Here is a 26,486-nt window from a genome sequence, read left to right on the forward strand (position 1 = left end):
CAGGTCCTGGCCTGCCAGCCTGTCTCCTCAATGGCTCCACCACCACTGGAAGCAGCGCGGTGCATTCAGCTCTGAGAAACGTCCTCGTCTGAGAAAAGAAGAGGTGCGAACCGCACATGACACGTGCGGTCTGACACGCACATGAAAATAAACAAAAAATCACCAGTGGAAACCTGAACATGTGGTTTTCTGTCATTTTATTTAACATGTCCAGATCTGAGGTGGTGCGGTGGTTGGCGCTTCCTCCTCACAGCAAGAAGGCCCCTGGTGGCCTTCCTGTGTCGAGTCTCAATGTTTTCACAAAACATGCAGGCAGTAAAAGCAGTAAAAAGAAGCTGAAACAAGGCTAATTATTGGAAATGACATCAGTGACAAGTTCCTCTGGCAATGTCAATAATAAAACAGAAAGAAAGAAGTGACTCACATGGGAATCTGATCTTCCCACTCAACTGATGGGACTGTGTGTGTGTGTGTGTGTGTGTGTGTGTATGTGTGTGTGTGTGTGTGTGTGTGTGTTTGTGTGTGTATCATTCATTCATTTTAAAGTTTTCTTTCTCTTTTTCTCATAAACCATTTCAATCCAAATTATGATTTTACAAGTTTGAAAGCACAATGAATATGACAACAGGAAGCAAACATGCAGCATTTATTCATGATGATTGTGGGTTTTTTTTTAAGAAATATAAAAAATGTTTGATTTGACCGAGGTGAATTATTTGTTGGTTCTCTGACAAAATAGGTTTGGAAATGTTTTGATGATTGTTTAGAAGAAGCAGAAGAAGAAAGAGAAGAAGTGTTTTTTGCTGGAAACCCTCGTCACTCTGGCGTGTGACTTCTGCATTTTGTCTGTTATCAGGCTGCATCTTATTTTAGTGTCTCCGATACATTAGGCAACGGTCTGAATGCGAACCTAAAGCAGAAGTGAGGCCAGCTGCTCATATCTTCAATTTCAGCTTCCTTCTCCTCCCCCGCTCCCCCCATCCTCCTCACCCTGACACTTTTTCTCTGAGACGTTCGCAAGCGGAGCGCCGTCCCCGTCTCCTCTCTCGGATGCAACTTGGATTTTCCCCAACAAACAGCGGGAAAACATGCCTTGCCTCTGGCCGCTGCTCTGGTCGCTGCTCCCCCCTCTGGTTCTCTCCTCGTGTCCAGGCGTTTCCACTCTCTCCGAGACCCAGACCTCACGGGACGGTGAGTCCGCGTTGAATGACGCCAACGTTGACATTTTTTTTGTTCTCGCCAATCCTCGGTTCCGGGGTCAAGTCTGATCCTCCGTCTCGGTGTGGTTTAAGATCCTCCTTGAATAATAATCGATAAAACAATTTAAAAAAAAAAGCAAATATAGGATAGTCGCTGTAATACTCATCGCACAGTCGTATCAGAGTCGAAGGAGACAGAGATGCGATTGAGTTTATTCAGCATATTTGTATCTAAGACAATCAAGAACCCGTGTCTCCCTCTATTACAGCCTCTTCAGCCCTGGAGTCCTTAAGTTGTCATAACAACTACGAATCCTACATTGACTGTGAGTGGACAGAGGGGCCGCACACACACACGTCCCTGCAGCTCTGGTTCCAGACTGGAAACAACAGAAAAAACCTCTTTGAGAACACGGGACAGGACGGCACGCACAGGTGGGTTCGTCTCCACGGAGACCAGGTCTCCCATAGACGCCGATCAATACTCTTCTGATTATTGTATTCTGATTTCATCAGTGTTGCTACCTCTGTCAATATTTTTTTAAAATGTACTATTATTATTATTATTACCTTATTTAAATTTGATTGGATAATACCATTGGCATGGAATCAATTCGTATTTCTTATTAATTGATTACCGAAAATATTATGATTCATAAGGACGATGTCCAATACAGCCCTGATTATTAGATTTGGATTTACTGCTCTCCTATTTGTCAAAAAGTGTCATTATTAGTTATTGTAGTTATCATTATTATGATCGTTTATCATTTTATAATCAATAATTATTATTCTAAGTATTATCATTCTAGGTGGATATGATTGACAGCACCAGTGGCATGGAATCACTTTGAAATGAATGCAATCAATCATTAGTTTATTAGAAAAATTATGATGATTCACAATGACAATAATAATAAAGAAACAATTTATAGGTGTTTATGTGGGTATATTTTTTGCCGGTTCTTTCTAAGAACATGCGTAGATACGCGTACAAACGGGTGTATTGATAAACCCACCGCTGTGCCTGTTTTGCTCGCAGGAAGCGCTGCATGCCGTTCAGCTCGGGTGTTGATGAGGCAGGTGAACCCCGGACAGTCCGGTGCAGATACTGGACCACCGTCTTCTCCATCGGCGTCAAACACACTGTCTTCTTCCTCGATGGCGAGACGCTCCAACCAGCCGCTCAGCCCAAGACTCTACATCTTTCCCAGCTCTGTGAGTGGAATCGCTCTTCGTCACCTTCACGCCGGAGAAGCCTTTCGACTGATTATCTATAAAAGAGGAAACAGCGTGATCCGTCTGAGGTGTGTTTGTGCGTCGCAGTGCGTACGCGCCCTCCGGTGGGCCTGAGCACGAACGGTACCGGAGATGGAGGCCGACTGCTGAGATGGTCCGACCCCTACAAAGACTCCCCGGCCCCGGGGGGAACCCTGATCTACCAGGTGAACTACAAGATGGAGACGGAGGACAGCTGGACGGTGAGATCCGTGTCTGCCGACTGGCAAGATATTTGTCATGGTCCTCCAAACGAGGACTCTATAAAGGGAAAGGCAACATATATAAAGCGCTATAGTTCTTCCTGGGAAAATACCGCCTTTGAACGGGAGCTGGAGGGAAGTGTTTGAACAGTCTGTGACAGGGATTCAGGCTTATTTACATTTTCTTTATCTACAGCTCAACACGTCTGTCTCCTTTTTAGAGGGAACTCGAGCGACAGAAATATCCACTCGGGAAAAAGTCACATCCTGGATTAACCGGCCGAGCGGGATTATAAGAACAGAATTGCATCCGTATAACTTTTTTAAGGGATAATATGATCCTTTGACATGGGAATGAACAGTATAGTAAGTTCAAACCCCTTTGAAGGGTCAGGTTACGGATCAATAACCCGAGTCTGACAGCCGATCATCCGTGTGGTGCATTAAAAGCCACGAAAAGCGTTTTCCATAAACCCTGACCCGAGCGGTGCGGCGCCGCTGTGTGGGAACGATGCAGCTCAAGACGCCGGATTTCGCTCGATGCGTCGGGATTTACCGACTGATGACAGCGCCGCGAAAAAATACACGGCAAAAAGAAAACCAAGTTGGTTCGATTTGAATTCATATGGGATATACGCGTACGGATATACACATATACCGCTAGCTTTAGAGTGATTTACAGAAACCCAACTTTTCCCCTTTCGCAAGCACGCGACGACAGCGGCGAGGAAACGTTGTCTTTAACAAGCCAGAAACATCGGACAGCTCCCGACTCAGCGAATTAAGAGGCGGAGAAGGCGGCTAGATATTCGCACTTCATTGCAGTCCTGTGCAGCCATCGTGTCCTCATTCCCCTTCTCTAGATTTTGAACGTCGCCGGCCCCGAGGTGGAGCTCATGAAGCAACATCTGCGCCCGAGCAGCAGGTACGAGGCCCGGGTCCGAGCTCGGGCGGCCGCGGCCCACTGGAGCCTCTGGAGTCCAGTGGTGACGTGGTGGACGGAAGAAGGCCAGTTGAAAAGAAAAAAAAAAAAAAAAGATAACACTGAATCCAGATTTCTTTTCCAGCAGCTCAGCAGCTGGCATGTAAACCGAGCGCTTTATTCAACGGTCGTGTTTTGCTCTTCCTCCTCTCCTCGCACATTTATAATCTCCTCCTCTGGACTCTTTCTCTGAAGGTTCAGGAAAAGTCTAGAGCTTGGCAGCTGGGTATAGTAAGCCCTTTCTCTCCGCCTCTTGCTTTAGACACTGGACGGATTCCCAGCGTGCACTGTGTGCTGGAAGGAGAGATGGAGGTGATGTGTAGCTGGGAGGTGAGCAGAGAGCTGCATCACCTCATTACCTACCAGCTGGCTTGTCGACACAACCAGACGGCAATGTAAGTCTAGCATGACGCAGCGCGTGCGTGTAGCTAAAACAATATCGTGTTTTCAATTTAGTGTGCTTGAACGATTAAAACAAATTCAGAGGGAAAAAAAATCTAAACGCTTGGTTGCAACTGAGGAATCGACAAGAACAAACTTCAACAAAGTTTAGTCAAGTCAGATTATATTCGCATGGCGCCAGGTCTCAACCCAGTGGTCCGGTGATGCTTCCCATGTGGAGCAGGTCTGGACCGCACTCTTGAAATTGATTTACAGAAAGCAGACGTTCCCCCAGGAACAAGCACTGGGCGACAGCAGCGAGAAAACACCGCCTTTTACTGGGCAGGAAAAAAAAACACCTTAATGTCCGGACCTGATGGTGTGGAAAGAGAGGGAAAGCAAAGTGTGATAGTCGGGCTGGGGGGGGGGGGGGGGGCGAGGTGTGGGTTTGGAGGGCCGGGCACCAAAGATCTCACACTAATGATAAAAGTAGCGCTAACGCTTACATGCTAATAACCGACATGATACAAAAATAACTTTAATATTCATGAAAATCCTAACATTTGTCGGGACCGCCGCAGTAGATCAAGCCGAGCCCCCCTGGGGAACCGCGGGATGAGCGAGAGCCCAGGGAGAGGATGCAAGGTTACTATCATGCATCAATGAAGGGACATGAGTTCGGACAGGAATTACAGAAGAGCATCGTGGGACGTCCCTCGGCAGCGTGAGCCCTTGGAGGTATAAGTAGGGGCGAGACCAGATGTGGGCATTTTACAGCCTGTTGTGCTTATTTATCCGCCCAGCCTGCTATTATCTTTGAATATTTTATTATTTTCAATCAATATTTAATTGTGAAACTCCTTATTTTGTTCCTTTTTGTTTAATTTTGTTCGGATGATTTCGTACAAAATAATGTCGGTACATGCCAAAAAATTTAAAATATTTAAATTGCAATTTTCATTTTGTTCAATTGACGTGATACCAAGTTGGCCCGCGCATAAAAATTAAATCGGAAATGTGGCCCGCCAGCCAAAATAATTGCCCACTCCCGAGCTAGCCTATGAGGCTTCTCAAAAAGAAAGCTGTATATGCGCATGTTCTTGGCGAAATCTTCTCGTCTTGCCAACTGGACTTAAAATTCTGCACTGGTGACCTTTCACCCCTTATCTGAGAGGCTTCTTCAGTTTAGAACTGTAGAACACGACAAGAATTCACCACAACTTGGATGACTGACACATGTATCTATACGTGTGTATACACCTTTCGTAAGTGTCGCCGAGCTAACGCGCACAGACTTCCCGCCTGGAGATTTCGGATCTGTCTTCGGTGAGGACAGGCCTCTCCCAGATCGGCCCGAGCCGCTCCGCCAGATCGGGCAAAAATAGCGCGACGGTTCCGGGTGGACTGGACATTCGTCACTGGAGCCAAAGTGCTTCAACTCTGCAATTAACACACCTCTGCCTGAGAGGTTCCCCCGGGCCCGGCCCATCATCCCAGAGCACCTCCATGTAGGACATCAGAATATCCGGCCACCAACCGGCACGTATATTTAGCCCGCGAGTCCACAGAGGATGGAGAATCCTCGAGCCCGGATCAGAACACGAAGGAGACGCCGCCGGGTGAAAATCGTGCGGCTGCTGCGTGAAGTGTTGTTTCCGAGCGGGTTTGAGGAGGACTTGGACCTCTTCTCGTGTCGGGCTTGAAATTTTCTTTTTCAAATGCAAGCACGCTCTTGTCGCTCTCAGGTGGGACATCAGAGGGAACCATCGCTTCACTATCTAATCCCTGCCTAATCCCAGCCTAATCCCTGCCTCATCCCCGCCACAAAGGTTGGAGAAATGCTGCCTGAAACCAACAGTTGTCCCAGACCCCGGCGGAAAGGTCCTGAAGTACAGCTGTTCACTCACGCTCGCTAACCCGGGGCATCTGCTGCTGGAGCTCCAGCCAAAACACAACACCAGAACTTTCTGGGCCAGCAAACACAGTGAGTCAAACTGATGTGTGGGGGTAAAGGTTGGGGGGGGAGAATATCCCCACTGTCGGGAAGACGAAGGTACCAGAGCTGCTGCTGCTGCTGTGGAGGAGCTCAGGTGCGATGGGACGTCTCCACCTAGTGGTCAGATGGAGCAGAGGCTCCACTTTCTGTCGTATTGCACCTTTTTACTACTTAAAGCAGGGGTGTCCAAACTTTTTGCAAAGGCCATATTTGCTGAGGTGAAAATGTGCAAGGGCTGTCCATTTAACCTGACATTCTTTGAACCATTAACATTAAATGCAACTATTTCATGATTTTTTTTATTTTTTATTGCAGATGATATTCTTTTTATGTCTTAACACAGATCACAAATCTACAGTTTTTTTTCCAAAATCACTGTCTTTCATATTTGAATTCCACTGAAAGTGAGGAAAAAGGGAAAAAGTCTGTCTGGAAAAAAAAAAAACTTTCAGAAAGAGTAGGCATATCTAGGTTCATTTGAAACAATACATATTAAATGTTCACTATAAACGTCTACATACAAAACATGTGAACAGGAAAATAACACAAACAGTGATATTACTCAAAAGTAAAAAAACGCTATATGAATCCTTGTATTACTTGTTATCAATTTTAGACTCAGATCAAAAATACGAGATAGAAAAACAGGCAGCCGGACCAAATCAGATTTTATTATTGATTTTATGACAGAGGCTGCAAGCCGGTGTAAATTTGAACACAGGCCAGCATTTGGCCGGACTTAGGACTTGCCTGACTTAAGGTGTACAAAATATTAAAAGGATAATTTTCCATAGATCTACTACCAACTTCTCTTCCCAAATTAAAAAATACAAAATATATGACAATCCACAAGGATGTCCGTTTCAGTTAATCAGCCGGATTACGCATCTCTTGTTTACCAGTTGGTCGTTAAAACCTTGTTCTCGTCCGCGGGCGTTCAGTCCATCCAGAGCCGCCGGGGCCGGTCAGAGTGACTGCAAAGGGCAAGAAGTGGCTGTTGGAGTGGGCCGAACCCCGCACAGCCGCCAGAGTCCCACTCGACTACCAGGTCTGTTACTACAGTACACAAGACCAGGTGAGCAACCGCCTCATTCCAGTGTATCACACTGCTTACGACATGAACTTGCACATACATCGAGACCAAAGCTATTATTTTTGTTTCGACCTTGACATCATGAGCAGGGATCGTTGTTCCGCTTTCAATTCTGCAGCAAAGAATCTGCCGGGTTATAAGCTTTTCGCCACCGCGGGATGTTTTACTAACACCAAGGAGCTGTCAGGTTTCTATGCACAAGTTTGCATTTCCATTTAAATCTTTGTACTTTTTAAGACCTTAAAACACTTTATAGCCTTGACTTTGACACTTTATAGTTTTATTTGTGTTTCTTATTCTCCCTCCTTCCTACTATTATTTATTATTGTTATGTTTCACTTGGAACTCTGGCACAACAATTTCCTTCGGGATAAATAAATTTGTTCTTATTCTTATTCTTATTCTTATTCTTATTCTTATTCTTATTCTTATTCTTATTCTTATTCTTATTCTTATTCTTATAAACTAAGCTATAAAATTATGAAAATGCATCTAAAAATAAATTTGCAATAACTCAATATCAACACACACAAGCACAGAAATCCAGTGTTTTTCCTGGCATCTTGATATACTGTTGGATTTTTGTACAATAAATCATCATAGGTGAACATTTACTCTCTTTAAGATCATTTTTGATATTCTGACAGGAATTCTTGAGCGTGTAGGACCAAACTCCACCCAAGCAATAATAATAATAATAATAATAATAATAATAATAATAATAATAATAATAATAATAATAATAATAATAACAACAATAGTGAATATTATTATTATTATTATTATTGTTGCTGTTGTTAGCATTATTATTATTATCTATATTATTATTGAGGGTTGCATGTCAGTTTTGAGGTACATTGCACTAAAAAAACACTAATAGGACCCAGTGTGAGGTTTGTGTAATGCAGTTAAGTAAAGAGAGACGCATTTCAAGTCTAATTCCTGGGCGATTTCTAACAAGGTTTTGCAAAATGTCTCCAATAAAAAGAGAAACGTTGAAATCTAACAGACTCTGCTGGTTTTCTGGATCAGGGGTGTTCGAGCCTGCTGAATATTAGCGGAGACAACAGGATGTTGTTTATTCCAGACAATAGTCTGACCCCGTCCCAGCGCCACCAAGTGAAGGTCAGGGCGCTGGTCAACAGCGGCCAGGGGTCACTGTACAAGGGAACCCCCTCCGATTGGACCGAGCCGGTGGGCTGGACCTCCCATCCCGGTAATGACGCTCATAAGAACCAAAGAGGATGATCTCACGGGTTCTAAGGAAGACGAATTACGAAATGTATCAGAAAAGAGAACTTTTGAATCGAATATGAAGTTGCTCTGACGGCAAATAACTGAATCATCATTTGGTCGGATGTCACGGAAATGACTCACAAATCTCAAATCGCAGCTTATAATTCTTGCCTGCCACTTACAGAATTATCTGTGTTTCATTCCGGCAGCCACCTGGTCCTTTTCCACCTTGATCCACGTCTTCATCGGCCTGGGAGTGGTCACAGTCTTCCTCACGCTCTACCTCACCATCTCAGCTTGCCAGAGGTACTTTAGTTACACTCACCGCACTATGACACGTATCGCTGACTAATACAAAATGACATGAAATGTGCATTTCCTGTGAATTGATTCATTGAATTATTTTTAAAGGAGAATTAATCTTTGGGGGGATTCAATTCCTTCTCCAAACAAAAGCAAAATATTCTCCGAAAACAAGGTGAGACCGCTTTCTCTTCAGAATGAACGGTAGGTGTTTGGACGCAAGGTAATAATGCTTCCGTCTCCCTATTTTCTGTCACGCAGAAAGAAAAACTATCCCTACCAATGCAGCTTGAACACACTTCCATCTGCAGCCTGGATAACGGTTTCTCAAGACAGGTAGTGGTCCCTACATGAACTCCAGTTTTCAGAATCCTAAAAAAAAGTGTCTGCAGACATGTGTCATTTCCTCTTTTGTGGAAATGTGTTGATGATCCAGCACTCCAACTCCAGTCACCACCAGGACTTGGATCTAAGTTTTTCTCAAACATTCAAACTCGTTCTAAATAAAGTTATTTGTCGAAAGCAGCTACAGATTATCGCACCTGGAAGCTCGGCGGGGCGTGCAGGAAATGACCAGTTAGACGGAACAGAGAAAGAGGGACCTGAAAGTGATGATTTTGGGTAGAATAATATTCTCTGCCATGTGAACATGAGCGGCTCCGTCCACCATGTGGCACTAGAGGACACAAAGTTGCTGCACACTGTCAGATTCCAGTTCATTGACTGGAAGCAGACCAGAAATATAAAAGAGTTATCCCAAAAAGGCATGAAGGGTTGAAATGTTATCTGAGATTGGTCTTGTGTGTCGTCTCGTAGTTCTCTCAGCCGAACTGGACGTCAGCGGATGACGACCGCGAGCGGAATCGGGAGACAGAAGAATCGATGTCGTTCGACTCGGCCCGCTCTTCGGCAGGGCTCTCGCTGTACGCGGAGGATTCCGTCATTCTTCCTCATCAGAGCACGTTCCAGAATCAGCTCTCAGACGCCGATACAACGGCGTGGAGTCAGGGCGACCCCGAGCAGGGCCTGCTGTTTCCAGATTACACGCTGATGCCCAACAAACTGGTCCTCCAGCCGGTCCTCGGCTGGCCCGCCAGCACTTACCCTCCTCAGGCGGACGTGCCGAGTCCCCTCAGCCCCCGTCCCGGCGTTGTGACCTCGGGCTACTGCTTCTTCCCTGCAGAGTTCACCGCTGGATCAAAGTAGGCCCCAAGAAAGCTGCAAGACACTTCCTCACAAAACAAAACCGAGAACCCGCCTTTACGGCGTTTCCTCTCGATGTGGAATTGGACTCCGGGTCAGTGTGGACGTGTCAAGGAGCCACTGACACACACACACACACACGTACACATGTATACACGCAACATTGTGCCGTCACCCCTTGACACCTTCCGAGATCCCCTGCTGAGCTCATCTGCGCCCGGAGTGTATCGAACCCTCTGCAATGTAAACAGAAGGCTTGCTAACCTGCAAAATTCTGCGTGAGTAAAGCAAAATACACAATGAAAAGAGAAAGATGTTGTCTTGCAGTACGGAGTGTAGCTCCGGCACTTAACCCTCTATAACTGCTCCATTATGCTGACAGATTTACAGACAGCAGTGGGGGGGGGGTGTTTGTGCATGACTGTAATTCATGGGAAACTCTTGCAGGTCCGTCTCCGGCCATGTGCTCTGCGGTCATGTATGCAGTTTGCACGGAGGTGTGTCAGTTGGAACCTTGTTGCCAATGTTGTGGAGTCAGTGTTGCTGAGTTTGCACACGCAATTTGTCTGTGTTTGTGTGTGTGTGTGTGTGTGCGATATCAGCTGTGTGACATACTAGTACAGTTGTGTTAAGCAAAAATCTAAGTATATGTGTGCAATATTTTTTGCTAGCAATGATCCTACAGAGATATTTGGAATGGAATACTGGAAAGGAAGATAACTTTACAACTTTAGGAGTTGTCTTTTCAGAAAAACAATCGATATCATTGCTGGTTGCCATTTTCCCAGCTAATATCCAGGTCCCACCGCCTCTCCTGACTTGCGCTCCCCCATTCTCCAAGTGGCTTCCCAAACATCACCTTTTCCTCTGATTTCCGTGGTCCCGCTCTGGATGAGGGGCTTTTTTTTATTGTGCCTTTCTATCAAAGTAAGATCAAGGGTTTCTCCGGTCAGATGGGGTCCTGGAGCTTAAACTGGCGTCATTTTATGCCAAATGGATGAACTGAAAGGTGTCATTAAGAGCGGTTAATAGCCACGGCAGTGATCGACATCAAACTGCTAAATCCAGCTTTTATTGCACCGGTAAATGTCTGGACTGATCCGGCGAGGGGAAATTTACTGCCCCGACTCAAAACAGACCCATCAAATACTTAAAATACCAAAACTAGAATGTCTCCGGGTGACAAAGGTCGGGGAAGGGTGGATTTCAGAGCCGACTGCGACCTGCACGCTAATACCGATGTCGGGGTCGAGGGAAGTTGGATTAGACGCGACCATATGTGAATTTTCCCGCTGGTGTGAACAAGAACTTTGCCTTCCTGGAAACGCGTTAAATCGTATGAGTTATTCGTTCATTTTTATCTGATCCATTTTGTCCGGCCCGATGGGAATTTTACTGTGCCATAAAGCAAAATGTGTCTCTGTGTGAGTTTGCGCTGCATTGTTGCTGCGAAACATTCACGTCACAGAATTACAACAAAGGGATGCAAGAACTGTAAGCTCTGTCCCTGCGAGAGGAGCGTGTTGTTGGAATTCCAGGCACGCAGATATCGACTTCCTGTGTTTTCGGCCCATCTTTAGGTATAACTTCCTGTCTGTTGAGGTGGAGGAGCAGCTCGACACACAGCAGCGAACCGGCGATTCCCGAAAACAAACTCAGACGCGGTCACGACCATCACAATGGGAGAAGGGAGGATGAGTTTGTTTTACTTTTTCAGGTTTTTTTTTTAAAAAGTAGTCGTGGCAGGAGACGGAGGTGGTGGAGCGACTGAGTGAATGAATGACTTAGCGAGTGACTGAGCATTTCTTCATCTATGGAAAGTATCAGTCTGTATGCAGTGGATGACGACTGGTCTCCCCGGTACAGCTTGTCCCTGTTCTTTGTTGTACACAAACAGGAAAATAAAAACGTTGGAAGGTGTAGGGAGTGTGTGGCGCCGCGCGGATGCTTGTGTAACCTCACGTTCAAAGGCCTTCTGTTTCCTCGCAGCTGCACATCAGGGTGTCCGGGCGATAGTCAGACTCAGCTAAATGTCGCCGAGACATTGTGGACATTTTTAGATGTGTTTTACACATAGTCGGGTCAAAGAATGGATTACTGGCAACAGAATTGAAATACAATAGTTCTATAAATACCTCCAATTGGACGAGCTGTATGAGGATTGGACAGCTGCCTTCCACACTGATGTTTGTCTTGGGTCTGAACTTATAATATGTGCGACAATGAGACTGCAAGATAGGTTTGTGAAAACACACATGCACTTCTCCATGCAGCGCTCACTTAATGTCAGTTTTCCAGCTGAAGAGAAGCAGTGACTTTACTGCAGAATTCTTTATACCACAAGAGTGATATTTATATGACAAATAAAAGCAAAGGTGCTCCCAGCTGTTGGTCATTGGGGGAAAGTTGCAGAGTTCCATCACATGTAGTACAAACTATCTCCCTTTCATTATCAGAGATTAATAACTCACCTGGAGCCATTTCCAAACTTTAACCATCGACATGCTTCTGACTTTTCGCTGAAATGCAAAGCTCAGCCACAAATTTCCCAAACTGGAAATCTTTATACTCCTTTATATTGCATGGCACAGAAAGCTGCAGATGGTTTTTGATGGTCCAATGCACCACTGAGAAGCCTTCAATGACTACTAAATAAAAACTGTCTCCGCAGACCAAAAATCCATTGTTAGCGCACGGGAATAAATGGAAAACTCTGATTGGACGGCACCGGGCACAGCAGAGTGAAAGCACCGATGCTCTCGACCCACGACATAATAATCCGACATGAAACGCCAACATCAGCCGAAGCATTAGTATAAAAGCTGCATCGTGAGTAGTACCTGTTGCATTAGCACAAAGTCTTGAGCTTCCTTTTTGTTATAATTAAATCCCTTTTGGCTCGCGCAGGTAATAATCATCTAATCAGATACACAAGTAGCCCGTGCAGGGATTGTTCAGCGCACGCTCTGCACATCCTCACCTCTTTGGAGCTTTCGGCCCGCGGGGATTTGATGGGAACTTTCTGATGATGAAGTCAGATAATGGACTTTCTCTTCACACGTTCCCGTTTTCTTAAGTTGCTCATCGGAGCTTATTCATGACGGCTCATTATGTCCCCGCGGTCCCCGTTCGCTGGTCGGACGCTGTTGTCGAGACCCAATAAACCGCGTCATCCTTTAGGTTCAGCCAGCTTTCTTTCATCCTGCTCCTTTAGTGACGGAGACCCCCCCCATGCTGTCATAGTGGCTGAACCCTGTGTTTGACTGAATGTGCGTGAGCGAGACCGGCCGTTTTATCACACTTCCTCTCCCTCCTCTTCATTGAAGCCGGTGAGAGCCGGCGAGGGGGGTAACAGATTTCTTCCCACCTCGACGCTGAATTTGGTGACGGTCTGCTGTTTAGAAGTAGTAGGTTTGTGTCAGATTGACAGCGGGGCAGCGGAAAGTCAATCTGCTGAATTTAAAAGGTGTCATGCAACGGGGTTTCAGGAGAACGAGCTTCTTGTAGTAATATAAAAATGTCTGCAGTCGGGCGCTCGTGCTAAAAACGCTCCCACGTAGAGGACATGAACAAACATTCCCCCACAGACGAGCCCCGGGCGCAGCAGACGTGGCCTTGCGTTTGTCTGGTTGGCGGGCCGGGGGAGGCTTCGCGGCCTGACGTTAAAAAGCTCGATGTAACAAACAAACCCGGAGGAGCGGCCGCACCTACATCAGCCTACACTCCTTGTCTGTCTGGCCAGTCAAAACAAAGCCAGGCAACGCTTATGCCAGGTTAAATACAAATGTGATGCACACTGGAACGCCAGGCTCCAGGGGGTTTAATCTCAGAATATATCAGCTGAGTTGAAGGTGAGACCAAATCCCCTGCTGTTTCTTCTTTCTGATAGTCTTGAAAAAAAAACAGCGGTTATGGTAAACATTCAACCTGAAGTTCAAACTCTGGATAATAATATCTGACCTTCAGGCAAAGAGCCTGATCTCTATTCCATTTAAAAACATAACTTTAGCCTTTTGCGCTTCCGCCTCACAGCAGAGGTCCCTGGTTCAATTCTGACAGAGGGAAGCCTTTCTGTGCGTAGACTCCGTGTTCTCCCCGTGTTGACATGGGTTTCCTCCGGGTTCCTCAGCGTCCTCCCGCATATTGGAGACCCAAAATTACCCAGACATGTGAATGAGCTAGTGAATGGTTGTGAGTCCATATGTGACATGGGAATGAGAGGGTGAATAGTTATATGTTTCTACATGACATGTGAATGAAAGAGTGAATGGATGTATGTCCATGTGCAACAGGTCCGGGGTGAAGCCAACCGCTCCCCCAATAACAGCTGGGATAGGCTCCGGTACCCCCAAAACCATGAATGCAGGATAAGCCATATAGATAATGGATGAATGAATGAACAAACAAACTCTGTCCCTTCAGAAAAATGACTGTATGAGTGTGAAGTTATATAAAAAAATAAATAAAAAAAACAGGCGTTTTTCAAGCACACCAGCTTCTTACAGCCATATGAAAATAGCATTAGCTTCTGGTTCTCTGTGCCCCGAGCCAGGAAGGGACGGACAGAGATGATGGTGACAGGTGTCGGGTTTGGATGGTTTCAACACAAAGATGCATCACTAGAGAGTTTCTGACTATTTATAAGGAAAAACAAGAAGAGATATAGAAGTCATTCTGGACAAAGGACGGCTGCCACTCGACTTCTCCTTTTAATCCGGTGGAAGCTTTACACATCATTTTTTTAACCAAAACACACACTTAAAGGAACAGTTCGACCCGAAGTGGGAATTCAGAATTTTCAGTGTTGTACTTGGGTAAAAAAAAAAAGTTTTTCAACAGCACTTGATAAGAAGCAGTCCAATAATTAAATTGGACTGCTTCACTTTCCAATTTCTTCAAGGACATTTTTTTTGCAGTGTTACATCATTTTCCCCCATGATAACTAATGCAGGGGCGCTGAGAGGGCAGCGGCTGCAATGCCAAAAGGGTAGAGATTGTCTGTTTGAAAAATAAAAGCAAATATCAGACTGTGCCAGAATACTGACAACATGAACACTCAAATTTTATTTTATTTTATTTTATTTTATTTTATTTTATTTTATTTTATTTTATTTTATTTTATTTTAAATGACAATTTCAGTGACTGCAGTCACTGTTACTATCCGACTGTTGCTGTTTTTTTCTGTTTCTGCGGCCGTCTGTGCTCCCACTCCTGGGTGAACTGTTCCTTCAGAAATATGCCGGGCTCGGATGCTGAAGGGAATGAAACTGGTTCTACCAGAAGATTTAGGAAGGCATGAGAGGAGTCTCCGTCACACTATGACACACGACTAAAATGTAGGTGTAACACACACTACATCACAAGCAAACACGGATACACACACACACACACACACACACACACACACACACACTTTTAAAATCACTGTTGATGAACTCTGCGTGATAGTGAGATAGTGAATCGGTTTCATGTCTCAGCCGCACCTCCTTCTGTCAGTATCCTGAAGGCGATTAGTCCACAGTAGAGATAAATAAATAGCACACAGCCTTCGATTCAGAGCGCTCTCCCCCTTTTCCTGCCTTAACCTGCTCGTCCCTGATGCAACAGCTTTGCTTTCATTTTGGTTTCTTATCAAATTCCAGTGTTAGCAATGAGTTAAATAAAATTAAATATGGTTACGGATATCAGCTCAGGAATGATATCGGGATAAGGTGTGTTAAATTCAAACGGCTTTGTCTCTCGGCGTCTCGTTTCTTTCACGCGTGGCCCGTCAATTTGATCCGACGCTCTCTATCCCCGGTTACAAGATGGCGGAGTCTCTACTGATACGGGGGGGCGGGGGGGGAGTCCACTCCCCCGTCGAGTTGCAGGTCCCGTCAGTCTTCGCTGATCCGGTTTCCAACGTGAGCTCCGTATTGAGACGTAGTCCCATCTACTGGCGAGTGCAATTCCTGTCTGTCGATATCGGAAACAAGGGTCCCGGCGGACGCTCCGACACTGCATCGGCCACGTGCCCGCTCGTTCATACCAGCACGGAGCCCAGTCTTGCCGCATAAAGGCCCACGTCTTAGTTACATCCCTTGCTCTCCTGTCGCACCTCCTCAGAGTCCATCCCAGCAAAGTTTTAGGTTGGTCATTAGAAGTGTTACCGAGGAGATCTTGCGGGACGCGGGTTACCAACAAGAGCATACATATTGATGAAAAGGGAATCCTCCGGATCGACCGCCGATGACTCCGAGTCAACTTCCTGTCCCTGAAATAACAGGAACGATGTGCTGTTGAAATCACAAAAATCAATCAATACTGACTATATTGATTGATTGATACATACATATATATTTCATTAAAAAGTCTCACCTGGGATTATCTCAGTTCTACATCAGCATTGCCCTCATAGCTGCCTTGCTGATCCGTTTACGGTTCTTCCTCATCCTTCTTCTATGTCTGGGGGGGGGCTTGTGGCCGGCCGGGGCCACCGGTCGCTGTGTTGTCGTCTGGGACTCTGTTTCTGTGAAAAAAAGAGTTTTATTACCAAGGAATACATGAGAACGCTCAGCTGGAATGGAGGAGCATCGGCTACCTGGTTTCTGCGTCGGCGCTGTTTGCTGGTGGTTTCGGCGCAGGAGGTTCAGACTCTCTCGTTCCCTCTCCTCCTCACCTCGTCTCCTCTGCTGACTTCTCAGGAGCTCTTCCTCCTCGTCCAGCCTCTTCTGGAGGAGCAGCATCTCCTTTCGCTCCTGCTCGAGTTTCTCCTCGGCTATTTGTAATATCCTCTCCTCCTCCGGCGTGTCGTTCCCCCCTCTCCACCCCGGCTCCCGAGGATCCGGGTTCGGCTCCTTAGTCGGTCTGAACCTGCTCCCGAACCTCCCGCCGGCCGCCTTTGAAAGATTAGATCGGCCCTCGTGGTGCGACTCATTGACCCTCCTCCCGGTGCTGTTGAGCAGCAGCAGCCCCTCCCCGCCCTTGCTATCGTCCACTGTCGACGGGACCTTGAAGCCCCCGGAGATCCAATCGTTCTTCTTCTCCAGCCATTCTCTATTTTCAATTTGGCCCTTGGCGCCAAAGGCCCCCGTGGAGTTCTGCGCCCAGTGCGAACCAGAGAGAAGAGTCTCTCTGGACAAAGCGGCGTCCTCCCCTGCCAGGTTGTATCCTTCTCCGTGCTGAGTGAAAGTGTCTCCTCTGGAGCTCCAGTGATGCTCCATGAGGTCCTCCAGGCCGGTGCCCTGGTTCTGCTTCAGCACATCCCACTGATGGAGCTCATCCTTGGCGTGCCCCTTGACCTGGACCGAGACATGATGTCAGGGTGGAAGTCAGAACGAGGTCATGATGATCACAAGACGGATGTAAGTATCAAACCATCGCACAAATGAATTCATAAAATAGATATTCATCTGCACGGATCCAACATGGAGGCTTTTGAATCAAAAATTGAATGCTGTGATGCATGAAAACAGCGGGGTACTGGTGGAGCGTTCTATTATCTGCTGTGCCTTAAGTGGAGAACACAGAACATATGGTGTGCGCACGCACACAAACACACAAACACACAAACACACACACACACACACACACACACACACACACACAACACACACACACACACGCACAGCCAAGCAAATCGCAGTTGGTGTTGTTCTAACATTCTCAATACGAAGCAGCATTTTAGCTAGCAGCTGCAGCAGGTACGGTGGAGCCCCACCTGGTCGTGTCCTTGGCTGAGCGTGTGGTTTCGATGCAGGTCCTTGCCATGGTTGTGTTGTCGCCGTGGTGATTTTCTCTTCAGCACTGGGAGCCGCGGAGCCTGCTGGCATCGGCACTCCACGTGATCCACCACTGATACCACTGCTTTAGCATAAATAGGTCTTTTGTTTATGTATTCAATCTTCATCACCTGCAGGCGGAGACGAGGATGCGCACCCACATGGTTATAAATGTGCCGAGACGTCGGCGCACTGCTTCGATATCCCGGCCGCTCACCTGCAAGTGTCTGGTGTGCGTGACGACGGGGACGCACTGCAGGCTCTTGGTGTTGCAGCAGCCAGAGCAGCGTTGCACCTCCACACAAGGCGGCCACAGCAGGAAGTTGGCGTTGCTGCGGTCTAACATGGCCCTGGTGACCTCCACCACCTCGGTACGAACTTTACACAGAGCCTGCTGGGCCGGCTGAGCGTCTGAGGGATTCCAGACCACAGAGTGTGAGTGTGACTGCTGGCATATGGACCATCACAACACAGAGAACAGTTTAACAGTCAGATCTGAACAAGGGTGGTGTCATAAGAAAGTTAGCATGTTAAGAAAGTCACCAATTTCTGCACTTGAGTACTGAAAATAATCCATTTTCACCATTAGACCAAAATGAACTGGCAAAGCTGTAAGATGGGCTTTGCATTTTTCTCAGCGAGAGCGCCCCGAGGTCTGAGAAGCGAGGCTCACCGAGGCTCCGGGGTAGTCTGTGCCCTCCGTTCACCGCAGAATTCCCCTCCTCGTCATCTGAGATGAAATGACAAAAGAGCATTTTGGCTAACGTCAACGCACAGGATCCATCCGTGCGATACATTCACTCATTTCGATTTAAAGCCCAGATACGTGCGGTGAAACCCCTCGTTCCTTCACCCTCACGGAGACTTGCCGTCGCTTAGGCAACCACAACAGGAAGCGTAATGTTAAAAGTTTTTTGTTCTTTACCTACGGAGTCAGAGAGAAGCAGCAGCTGAAGATCCTCGATGGAGGCGATGGGACTTTTTCTCACCAGCTCCACCAGGGCTGCGGGCAGAGGGTCCCCCTGGAGGCACGGAGGTACAAATAAAATCATCGTTTATCATCAGACATCCAGCGTTGCAAAGGACCGGATCATCAACTCGCATCGAGCGCGGCGTGAGTCCAAATTACGGGCCTGATTGCCGATGACGATCGAGTCATTTTTTTTGTGGGTGTCAAGGATACAAGGTAGATCAAGTATTACTTCCACGACAGGAACCAATAGCTGCACATTGTGATCCTATGAAGTGAGTGTGGGTTTAACCTCCCGGTCATTATGGTAAGAGAGCTGGTGGGGGGGCCGTGGCGTGGGGGATTAAACCACAGCGGACACACAATGGCCACTAAGAGAAGGCTGAATGACTATTGGTGTTGTGTCTTCTCATCTGCTAACATTTAGGGGTCAAAGGAGCCAGGAAGGAGTCAGGAAGTGGGGGAAGGATTGATACAGAGGGGAGAGGAGAAGGAGGTGCATCAGAAAAAAAGAAGGGGGGGGGGGTTGGCTGAATAAAAGATGGGTTGAAAAAGATCCGGGTTGAGACCCTCCCTCACATTTGTTTAAGTCCGTGGACATGCGGTGATAAGCAACCCGCGAAAATCGAACTATTTAATTGGGTAGTTGGATAAACTTATCGCTCAAATAAAAATGAGCTCCTTGTCTTTCTAGTAAACTTGAGTTTACAAGAGAAGTTTACAAGTTACCACCTAGTTTTAGTTTAATTTTGGCAAACCTCTGATGATAATTAGACAATAAAAACGTGTGTTATAAAGCTGACCAATTAGCCTCTTCAACTGTGTGTGAATATGTTTATTTCAGGTTAAATAATGGCTCTGTTGAAAACCTAAGCCGCCATGAAGGCCATTGTTGTACCCTTATTTCTGCATTAACTGCTGTCACTCTTAATCAAATCTGCGTTTACTGTATAGTGAAAGCATCTCCAAATGAAATGTGGAGCACAAAGAATTCAGGGAATCCATGCGGGAGGCGGGTTTGGCCCAAAGAAGGCCAGCTATCCGTGCATGAGCACGTATTCTCACCCTGGCCATTCACTATGACGTGCACTTTCCTCCATTGTCTGCCACCTTTTCACAGAGTCCAATAATTCAGCAGGAAAATGCCTGCTGTATTATAGTCCCGTGTCTGCCGTAGAGCTGCAGATACCCCTGAGGAGGCGTCATTATTTCCCCTCTTTGCCGGCGGCACAAATCCGCCTGCTCAGCTAATTGTCTCTGATGTTAATTATAGGATCTTTGCCTTTTGTTCACAATTACTCACCGGCTGTCAAGACAATTTGTGTCTGAGCAGGAAATATTAAATAAACACTTCGCCCGCGATAAGCAAAACAGATGTAAACAGATTTTCGAACTGCGCTGACAGGCGCTGTAAACACACGTCAATAATGTTCTGCCACAATGCGGGTCCTGTTAAAGACCACAGCTCTGTAGACAGGCCTCATTCTGTAATCTGAACTATTGGCATCAAAACAACAAGACTATTTCAGCGTCAGCCCCTTGGATTGCAAAGAAATCATTGATAGAGAACGATTTAAAGAAGAAACAGTTGAACATCCAGCTGAGCATCTGGAACAGAGGAGAGCTGCTAGGTTACCTAGATAGTTGGTCGTCAAACTACATGGGCTGCCGGTTCTTGCGAACTTCTTCCAAGTATGGTTGGTGGTCGCTTTCATACCAAACCAAACCCGGGGAAAGACTGTCCACGAGGGTCATCGCTTCCACCAATTTGATTTGTCTGCATCCCGACGCACGGTTAGATTACACCGTACGGCTGCCGATGCCTAACAGCTGGATGGATACCATGCAGATGCTAATGGGAGGTAGCCTATGTGGCAAAATGCTGATATTTAACCAGTAAGACAGAGGTTAGCAACGCAGCTTTTGTGATGCAGTGATGTTAGCCTTGTGGCATCCTTTAGCTGCGGCATCCCTCTCCTATTAGCACGAAAACTTGTGCTTTTTTTTCCATGTGCCAAACAACACGAAGATCAAAACCGATGCCCGTCACAAATCACCTGACGGCGTTTTGGACATACTGAGGAATTTTCTGGTACACGCAGTGCCCGTGGTGGCAGCGGAGGAGAGGAAGATCTAATCCTTCCTAATTAGGAGGTCTGCTTCGCTGCCGGCGTGCAAACACATGTGAGCTTTAACACGCCGACCCAATCTACACCTGCACCTGTAGCATGGCTATTCGTGGACAAAAATGAGCTTCGTCTCCTCCTAAAGAAGTCAATGAGGGTTGATTCCTTCCTACATGAAGTATGCCGATAATACTTCATAATAAGTGGCACTTCAGACGTTGAGGTTCTCTAGCTTTCAAGTCAGATGTGGGAAATTCCTGCTTTTATACCTCAAAGCCTTCTTTTCAAACTGCCTTCCTCTGGAACACTTAGCCTGTCAAATTGGAGTTCTCTTCAAATCTCCTGCCAAAGAGGAGCCATAAAACCCGGCAGCTGACAGCAGCACTTTTTAGTCATCCATCGTACACTTCACTCATAATTTACATTCATGTGAGGTCGTCACGGCAATGGCAGACTTGGTGACAATTTATGGGTTCTGAGAATGAAAGGAGTTAATCTGTTCACTCTGATGTTTCCGTTTTTTTCTCTTCAAAAGCAATAATCAAGGTCCTCTTTGTACTGACGGAGTCCAATCAGGGAAACATCTTAACTTCTGCAGACGTCCACGCCCACGCGGAGACAATATTTATTGAATACAAATGAAGACTGAACGGGCATCTGACCTTCCCCGTATAGAACAAACAAAAGGAGTTAAATGGTTTGTTTAGGAGGGGCTTAGAACAAAAAGAATAAAACGTCAGTTAGCGTCAGACTTTACTCCCTGTCAGGATTTAAAGCCCTGTTCGAATTCAGCAGACAAGCCGTCACTCATTCTGGCAACTGTGGATGACAAAAGCCTTGGGTACAAGACGCACTTCCACCCCAAAACATGCCTTAAAAAGCACCTCTTGCTCATGGAGCTGAAAACCTCACCAGTTGTCCCATTTAATAGTTCTCAAACTGGACCCGTTGATGTGCTCCATTTTGGCCCTGAGTCATGACTTCTGACTTTTGCCACCCAACAAATGGCATTCAGTCAAATCCAGGGCTGAAATCCCTAAAAGAACCAAAGAGCAGGATGATCTAAGAAGACAAGTCACCCTCTGGGCCGGAAAGGTGTTGCTCTTTTCCACTCCAGAGCTGAAAAACATTGACCACCTAAGACATACGCTCACATGAAAGTGTTGAAGAAGGAGCCCGACGGGTCTCCTGGCGCTGGACCCGCTAAGGGATGACCTCTGCGTGCGTCTGGCCCCGGGGCATCCATTCATAAAGCCAGCTAATGGGAGTCATAACAGTTACTCTTTTCGAGGGTCTCATCTGACTGTGGAAGCAGGTGCATATTGGACTTCTTCATAATCCTGTTAAATTATCACATCATCTGTTGTCTGCAATTAACATGTGCTCTCTGTAATGTTTATTATTGTGACGGTCAAAGCAGGAGGTAATTATCACGTAATCATTGAGTAACCGATCACACTTTGCTATGTTTTCGGCAACATTTTCAAATATAAGTAAGACTTTTAAAGTCTACCTCCAGGCAAAAATACTTGGTCCTACAGCAGTGTTTGCATGGAAGTGTGGTATTTTGTCCTCACATTCATTCATTCATTCATCCATTCAGTCATCCAAGTGTACATTTCCTCTTCCCCTCTGTACTGTGACTTGGATTTGTGACGTCACTGGGTTTTTTTTCCAACGACTGTTTTTTTTTTTTTTTTGATATGGAAACATAATATTTAAAGTAGGATTTTAAAGTCCATCTCCAGGGGAAAAAACCCGGGTCCTACTGCAGTGTTTGTGTAGAATTGTAGTTCATCTTTGTTTTTCAAATTTTCATTCATACATTAATTTATTCATCCAAGTATACATATTCTCTTCCCGTCTAGATTGTGACTTGGTTTTGGTGGTATCACTGCTTTTTTTGTTTTAACCTGGGAATTGATTATGGAAGCACAAAATCTAGAGTAGAATTTTAAAATCCACCGTCTGGCAAGAAAAACTTCATGTGTAAAATTGTAGTATTTTCTGTTCCCACACTCATTCACTCATTCATACATTCATTCATTTATCCAAGTTTTTCTTCCCATCTTCATAGTGAATTGAGATTGGGATTTGTGATGTGCATGTTTTTTTTCCAATCTGGGCGTTGATTATGGAAGCACGAAATTTAAAGAAGAATTTTAAAATCCTTCTGGCAAAAAAAAAACTTGGTCCTACTGCAGTGTTTATGTAAGACTGTAATATTTTTTCCCCCATTAATTCATTCATTCATCCAAGTTTCTCTTTCCATCTAGATTGTAACTTGGGATTTTTGATGTCACTGCATTTTTTTTTTCAATCTGGGCGTTGATTATGGAAATACGAAATTTAAAGTAGGATTTTAAAACGCTTCATCTGGCAAAACAAACCAAAAAAGTTGGTCCTACAGCAGCGTTGGTGTAGTATAGTAGTAGTATATTGTGGTATTTTCTTTTCCTGCACTCATTCATTCATTCATCCAAGTTTCTCTTCCCATCTAGATTGTGACTTGGGATTTTTGATGTCACTGCATTTATTTTTCAATCCGGGCGTTGATTCGGGAGGCACAAAATTTAAGGTAGGAATTTAAAATGCTTCACCTGGCATAAAAAAAAGGTTCAACTGCAGTGTTGGTGTATAATCGTTATATTTTCCTTTCCCACATTAATTGATTAAGCCATCCAAGTTTCTCTTCCCATCTAGATTGTGACTTGGAATTGTGATGTCACTGCATTTTTTTTTTAAATCTGGGTGTTGATTATGGAAGAACGAAATTTAAAGTTGGATTTTAAAATCTTTCACCTGGCAAAATAAAAAAAAAGCTTTGTTCTACAGCAGTATTGGTGTAGAATTGTAGTATTTTCTTTTCCCGCACTCATTCATTCATTCATCCAAGTTTCTCTTCCCATCTAGATTGTGGCTTGGGATTTGTTAAGTGCATGTTTTTTTTTTTAATCTGGGTGTTGATTATGGCAGCATGACATTTAAAGTAGAATTTTAAAATCCTTCACCTGGCAAAAAAAAAACAAAAAAACTTGGTCCTACAGCAGCGTTGATCTAAAATTGTAGTATTTTCTTTTCCCGCACTCATTCATTCATCCATCTAAGTTTCTCTTCCCATCTAGACAGTGACTTGGGATTTGTGATGTGCATGTTTTTTTTTCCAATCTGGGTGTTGATTATGGAAGCACGAAATTTAAAGTAGGATTTTAAAACGCTTCATCTGGCAAAACAAACCAAAAAAGTTGGTCCTACTGCAGTGTTTATGTAAAACTGTAATATTTTTTCCCCCATTAATTCATTCATTCATCCAAGTTTCTCTTTCCATCTAGATTGTAACTTGGGATTTTTGATGTCACTGCATTTTTTTTTCAATCTGGGCATTGATTATGGAAATACGAAATTTAAAGTAGGATTTTAAAACGCTTCATCTGGCAAAACAAACCAAAAAAGTTGGTCCTACGGCAGCGTTGGTGTAGTATAGTAGTAGTATATTGTAGTATTTTCTTTTCCTGCACTCATTCATTCATTCATCCAAGTTTCTCTCCCCATCTAGACAGTGACTTGGGATTTGTGATGTCACTGCATTTTTTTTTTTTAATCTGGTCATTGATTATGGAAGCATGAAATTTAAATTAGGAATTTAAAATGCTTCACCTGGCAAAAAAAAACTTTGTCCTACAGCAGCATTGGTGTAGAATTGTAGTATTTTCTTTTCCCGCACTCATTCATTCATTCATCTAAGTTTCTCTCCCCATCTAGATTGTGACTTGGGGTTTGTGACGTCACAACATTTTTCGTTGACATGGCAACACGAAGTCTTCCAATTCAAAAGGATGGAATTCAGGCGACGAAAAAGTGACGTCACGTCCGGCCAGGTGAAGCGAACAACTGGCAAACGGTTCGTCAGAGAAGACGTCCGGTCCCCGGTAACGTAAAGTCGTCCGAAGTGTCGCAAACTCACCTGCGCCGCGGCGACGCGCAGTCCCGCCGCCAGCACGGCGACCAGCAGCCGCACCCACGCGCTCATGTTGCCGCCCAGCCTCGCGCCCCTCCGGCGGAGCGGCCGTGCATGGAAGCAAGCGCGCGGGACGGCGGGGCGCGCGGCGCTGCTGCACGCGCGTCACGCTCCGTCCGCGCCGTTATCTCTGCCGCGAGCGTTCAGCGCGCAGCCGCGCCGGATATTCACTTCCGCTTGTTTTGTTTTTTTTTGTTTGTTTTTAAAAAAAAAAAAAAAAAAAGAATGAAAAAAAAAAAAGAAAGGAAAAATCGATCAGTAATGATAACTAAAGTTGTATTATTAAAGTCCCGGGGTTCAAATCTCCTCCGTTCCCGCACGCGAATGCGCGTCTGTTTGAGATGCGTTCAATGTCCAGATCGCACCGGTCGGCGCGTTTATCCGCAAAGTGCGACTCCAAAAGTTTTCTTTTTTCGAGCGGCGGGTCCGGGGCGGGGGTTTGGGGCGGAGGGGCGGGGGCGGGTGTTGGGGTCCCGGGGGTCCCGCGGTGTCCCGGGCGCTTCTGCTCCGGAGCCCTGACGCGCCCGCGGGTCGAGTCTTCCTCTGCCGGCGAGAGGCGGATCGCTGCCCTTCTTATCGCCCAGCCCGGCGCTGCGTGGCCTCGGAGCGCCTCAGTCCTGGAGCGCGCTGATTACGCGGCGGTGGAGGTGGAGGAGCCGCTGCTGGCGGAGGAGGAGGAGGAGGAAGAAGAAGAAGAAGAAGAAGAAGAAGAAGAGAAGGAGGAGGTGCTGGTGTGAGAGGATGATCGCAGTTCTAAGAGTCTGGACTGCAACCTCCCTCTCTCCCTCTCTCTCTCTCTCTCTCTCTCTCTCTGAGTGTCTCTCCCTCTCTCTATTTCTTTCCCTCTCTCACTGTCTGTCTGCGTCTCTCTCTCTCTCTCTCTCTCATTTTCTCTGTCAGTTTGTTTGGCTGCCCATCTCTCTCTCTCAGTCTCACACCCAGTGTCTCTCTCTACCCTGGCTGATAATCCACGTCTGAGGGCCACAAATAACCGCCGGCACCTCTGAGCAATATTTCCTGTCCTCAACCGTTTGTGCAAATATTCCTGTGGCAGCGCCAAGAAGTGCTGCCCCCCCCCTACACACACACAAACACACACTCACACACACTCACACACCCTGATGATCTTGGTGTTGAAGCCAAGCATTGGCTTTTGTTAAGAGTTTCTAAAGTACCAGCCAAGATCTGCGGCCCAGCCGTTGTTTGTTGCAGAATCTCACAATCTTTAATTATCTATATTCTTGTTTTATTCTTAGAAAATGAATATACTGGATATTCTGTATATATTTAAGATGTGTCACTGATCCGGTCAATTCTTCCAGGCCAAATAGCATTTTTCAAAAGTAGATAGGAACAATATGAACTATGGGACAGAGAAATGGAAAAAAAAAATCATAACAAAGAGAAAGGTATATAAATAGAAGAACTTTTAATGTCGGTTTAAGACCACGGTTTGAAGGCTGGAGGGGGGTTTCCTGACTGCAGCCTCCGCACCGTCAGCTTCTTCACGGCTCGTGATCTGAATCCGTGATACAACCCAGTGATTGACGGCGGGAGTTTTAAGTTATCAATCACGCACTCTGGACTACAAACGCTGGGCGAAACCTTTGCGGCAGCTTTGATCAATACAAATATGTGGAGTTCAATATCTGCAGGAGATTATTGTCTCCGTTAGATCTTCTTTTGGTGTCTCAGCTTGAGTGACAGCAGGGTGTTCACAGCTTCGACGTTCATCGA

The 26,486-nt window shown here is 45.8% G+C and overlaps 2 protein-coding genes across 3 annotated transcripts; one reads left to right on the top strand and one right to left on the bottom strand.

Moving 5' to 3' along the window:
* The first annotated feature begins 936 nt into the window (after positions 1-936).
* csf2rb (colony stimulating factor 2 receptor subunit beta) lies at positions 937-12,422 on the top strand. The gene is made up of 13 exons (XM_086171004.1): positions 937-1,191; positions 1,469-1,634; positions 2,242-2,417; positions 2,526-2,680; positions 3,544-3,688; positions 3,925-4,057; positions 5,873-6,027; positions 6,981-7,114; positions 8,165-8,348; positions 8,578-8,674; positions 8,780-8,846; positions 8,933-9,007; positions 9,488-12,422. The coding sequence occupies exons 1-13, from the start codon at positions 1,089-1,091 to the stop codon at positions 9,875-9,877; spliced, it is 1,980 nt and encodes a 659-aa protein (XP_086027130.1). The 5' UTR covers positions 937-1,088; the 3' UTR covers positions 9,878-12,422.
* Positions 12,423-14,498: 2,076 nt separating this feature from the next.
* Positions 14,499-25,562, bottom strand: pdgfbb (platelet derived growth factor subunit Bb). 2 transcript variants are annotated; one of them, XM_086170513.1, is made up of 8 exons: positions 24,696-25,562; positions 18,561-18,657; positions 18,309-18,365; positions 17,853-18,046; positions 17,575-17,766; positions 16,456-17,155; positions 16,233-16,383; positions 14,499-16,128 (listed from the first exon to the last, which is right to left on the bottom strand). In XM_086170513.1, exons 1-7 carry the CDS (start codon positions 24,759-24,761, stop codon positions 16,250-16,252), a joined length of 1,440 nt encoding a protein of 479 aa, XP_086026639.1. In that variant the 5' UTR covers positions 24,762-25,562; the 3' UTR covers positions 14,499-16,128; positions 16,233-16,249. The 2 variants fall into 2 exon arrangements, with proteins under 2 accessions (XP_086026639.1, XP_086026638.1); XM_086170512.1 differs by having other exon boundaries at positions 15,000-16,150.
* Between the last annotated feature and the right edge of the window lie 924 nt (positions 25,563-26,486).

Source organism: Fistularia commersonii, chromosome 23 (assembly GCF_037954325.1).
Source record: "Fistularia commersonii isolate RoL2024-O1a breed Wild chromosome 23, RoL_Fcom_v1.0, whole genome shotgun sequence".
NCBI lineage: Eukaryota > Metazoa > Chordata > Actinopteri > Syngnathiformes > Fistulariidae > Fistularia > Fistularia commersonii.

Excerpts from the sequence above, each read along its gene's own strand:
- csf2rb (XM_086171004.1), top strand. The coding sequence starts at position 1,089 with ATGCCTTGCCTCTGGCCGCTGCTCTGGTCGCTGCTCCCCCCTCTGGTT. Across the intron at positions 3,689-3,924 it reads GACGTGGTGGACGGAAGAAG|ACACTGGACGGATTCCCAGC; the intron begins GCCAGTTGAAAA and ends CTCTTGCTTTAG. Across the intron at positions 6,028-6,980 it reads TTTCTGGGCCAGCAAACACA|TCCATCCAGAGCCGCCGGGG; the intron begins GTGAGTCAAACT and ends GCGGGCGTTCAG.
- pdgfbb (XM_086170513.1), bottom strand. The coding sequence starts at position 24,761 with ATGAGCGCGTGGGTGCGGCTGCTGGTCGCCGTGCTGGCGGCGGGACTG. Across the intron at positions 18,658-24,695 it reads TGCGCGTCGCCGCGGCGCAG|GGGGACCCTCTGCCCGCAGC; the intron begins GTGAGTTTGCGA and ends CCGTGCCTCCAG. Across the intron at positions 17,156-17,574 it reads TCAGCCAAGGACACGACCAG|GTCAAGGGGCACGCCAAGGA; the intron begins GTGGGGCTCCAC and ends GTCTCGGTCCAG.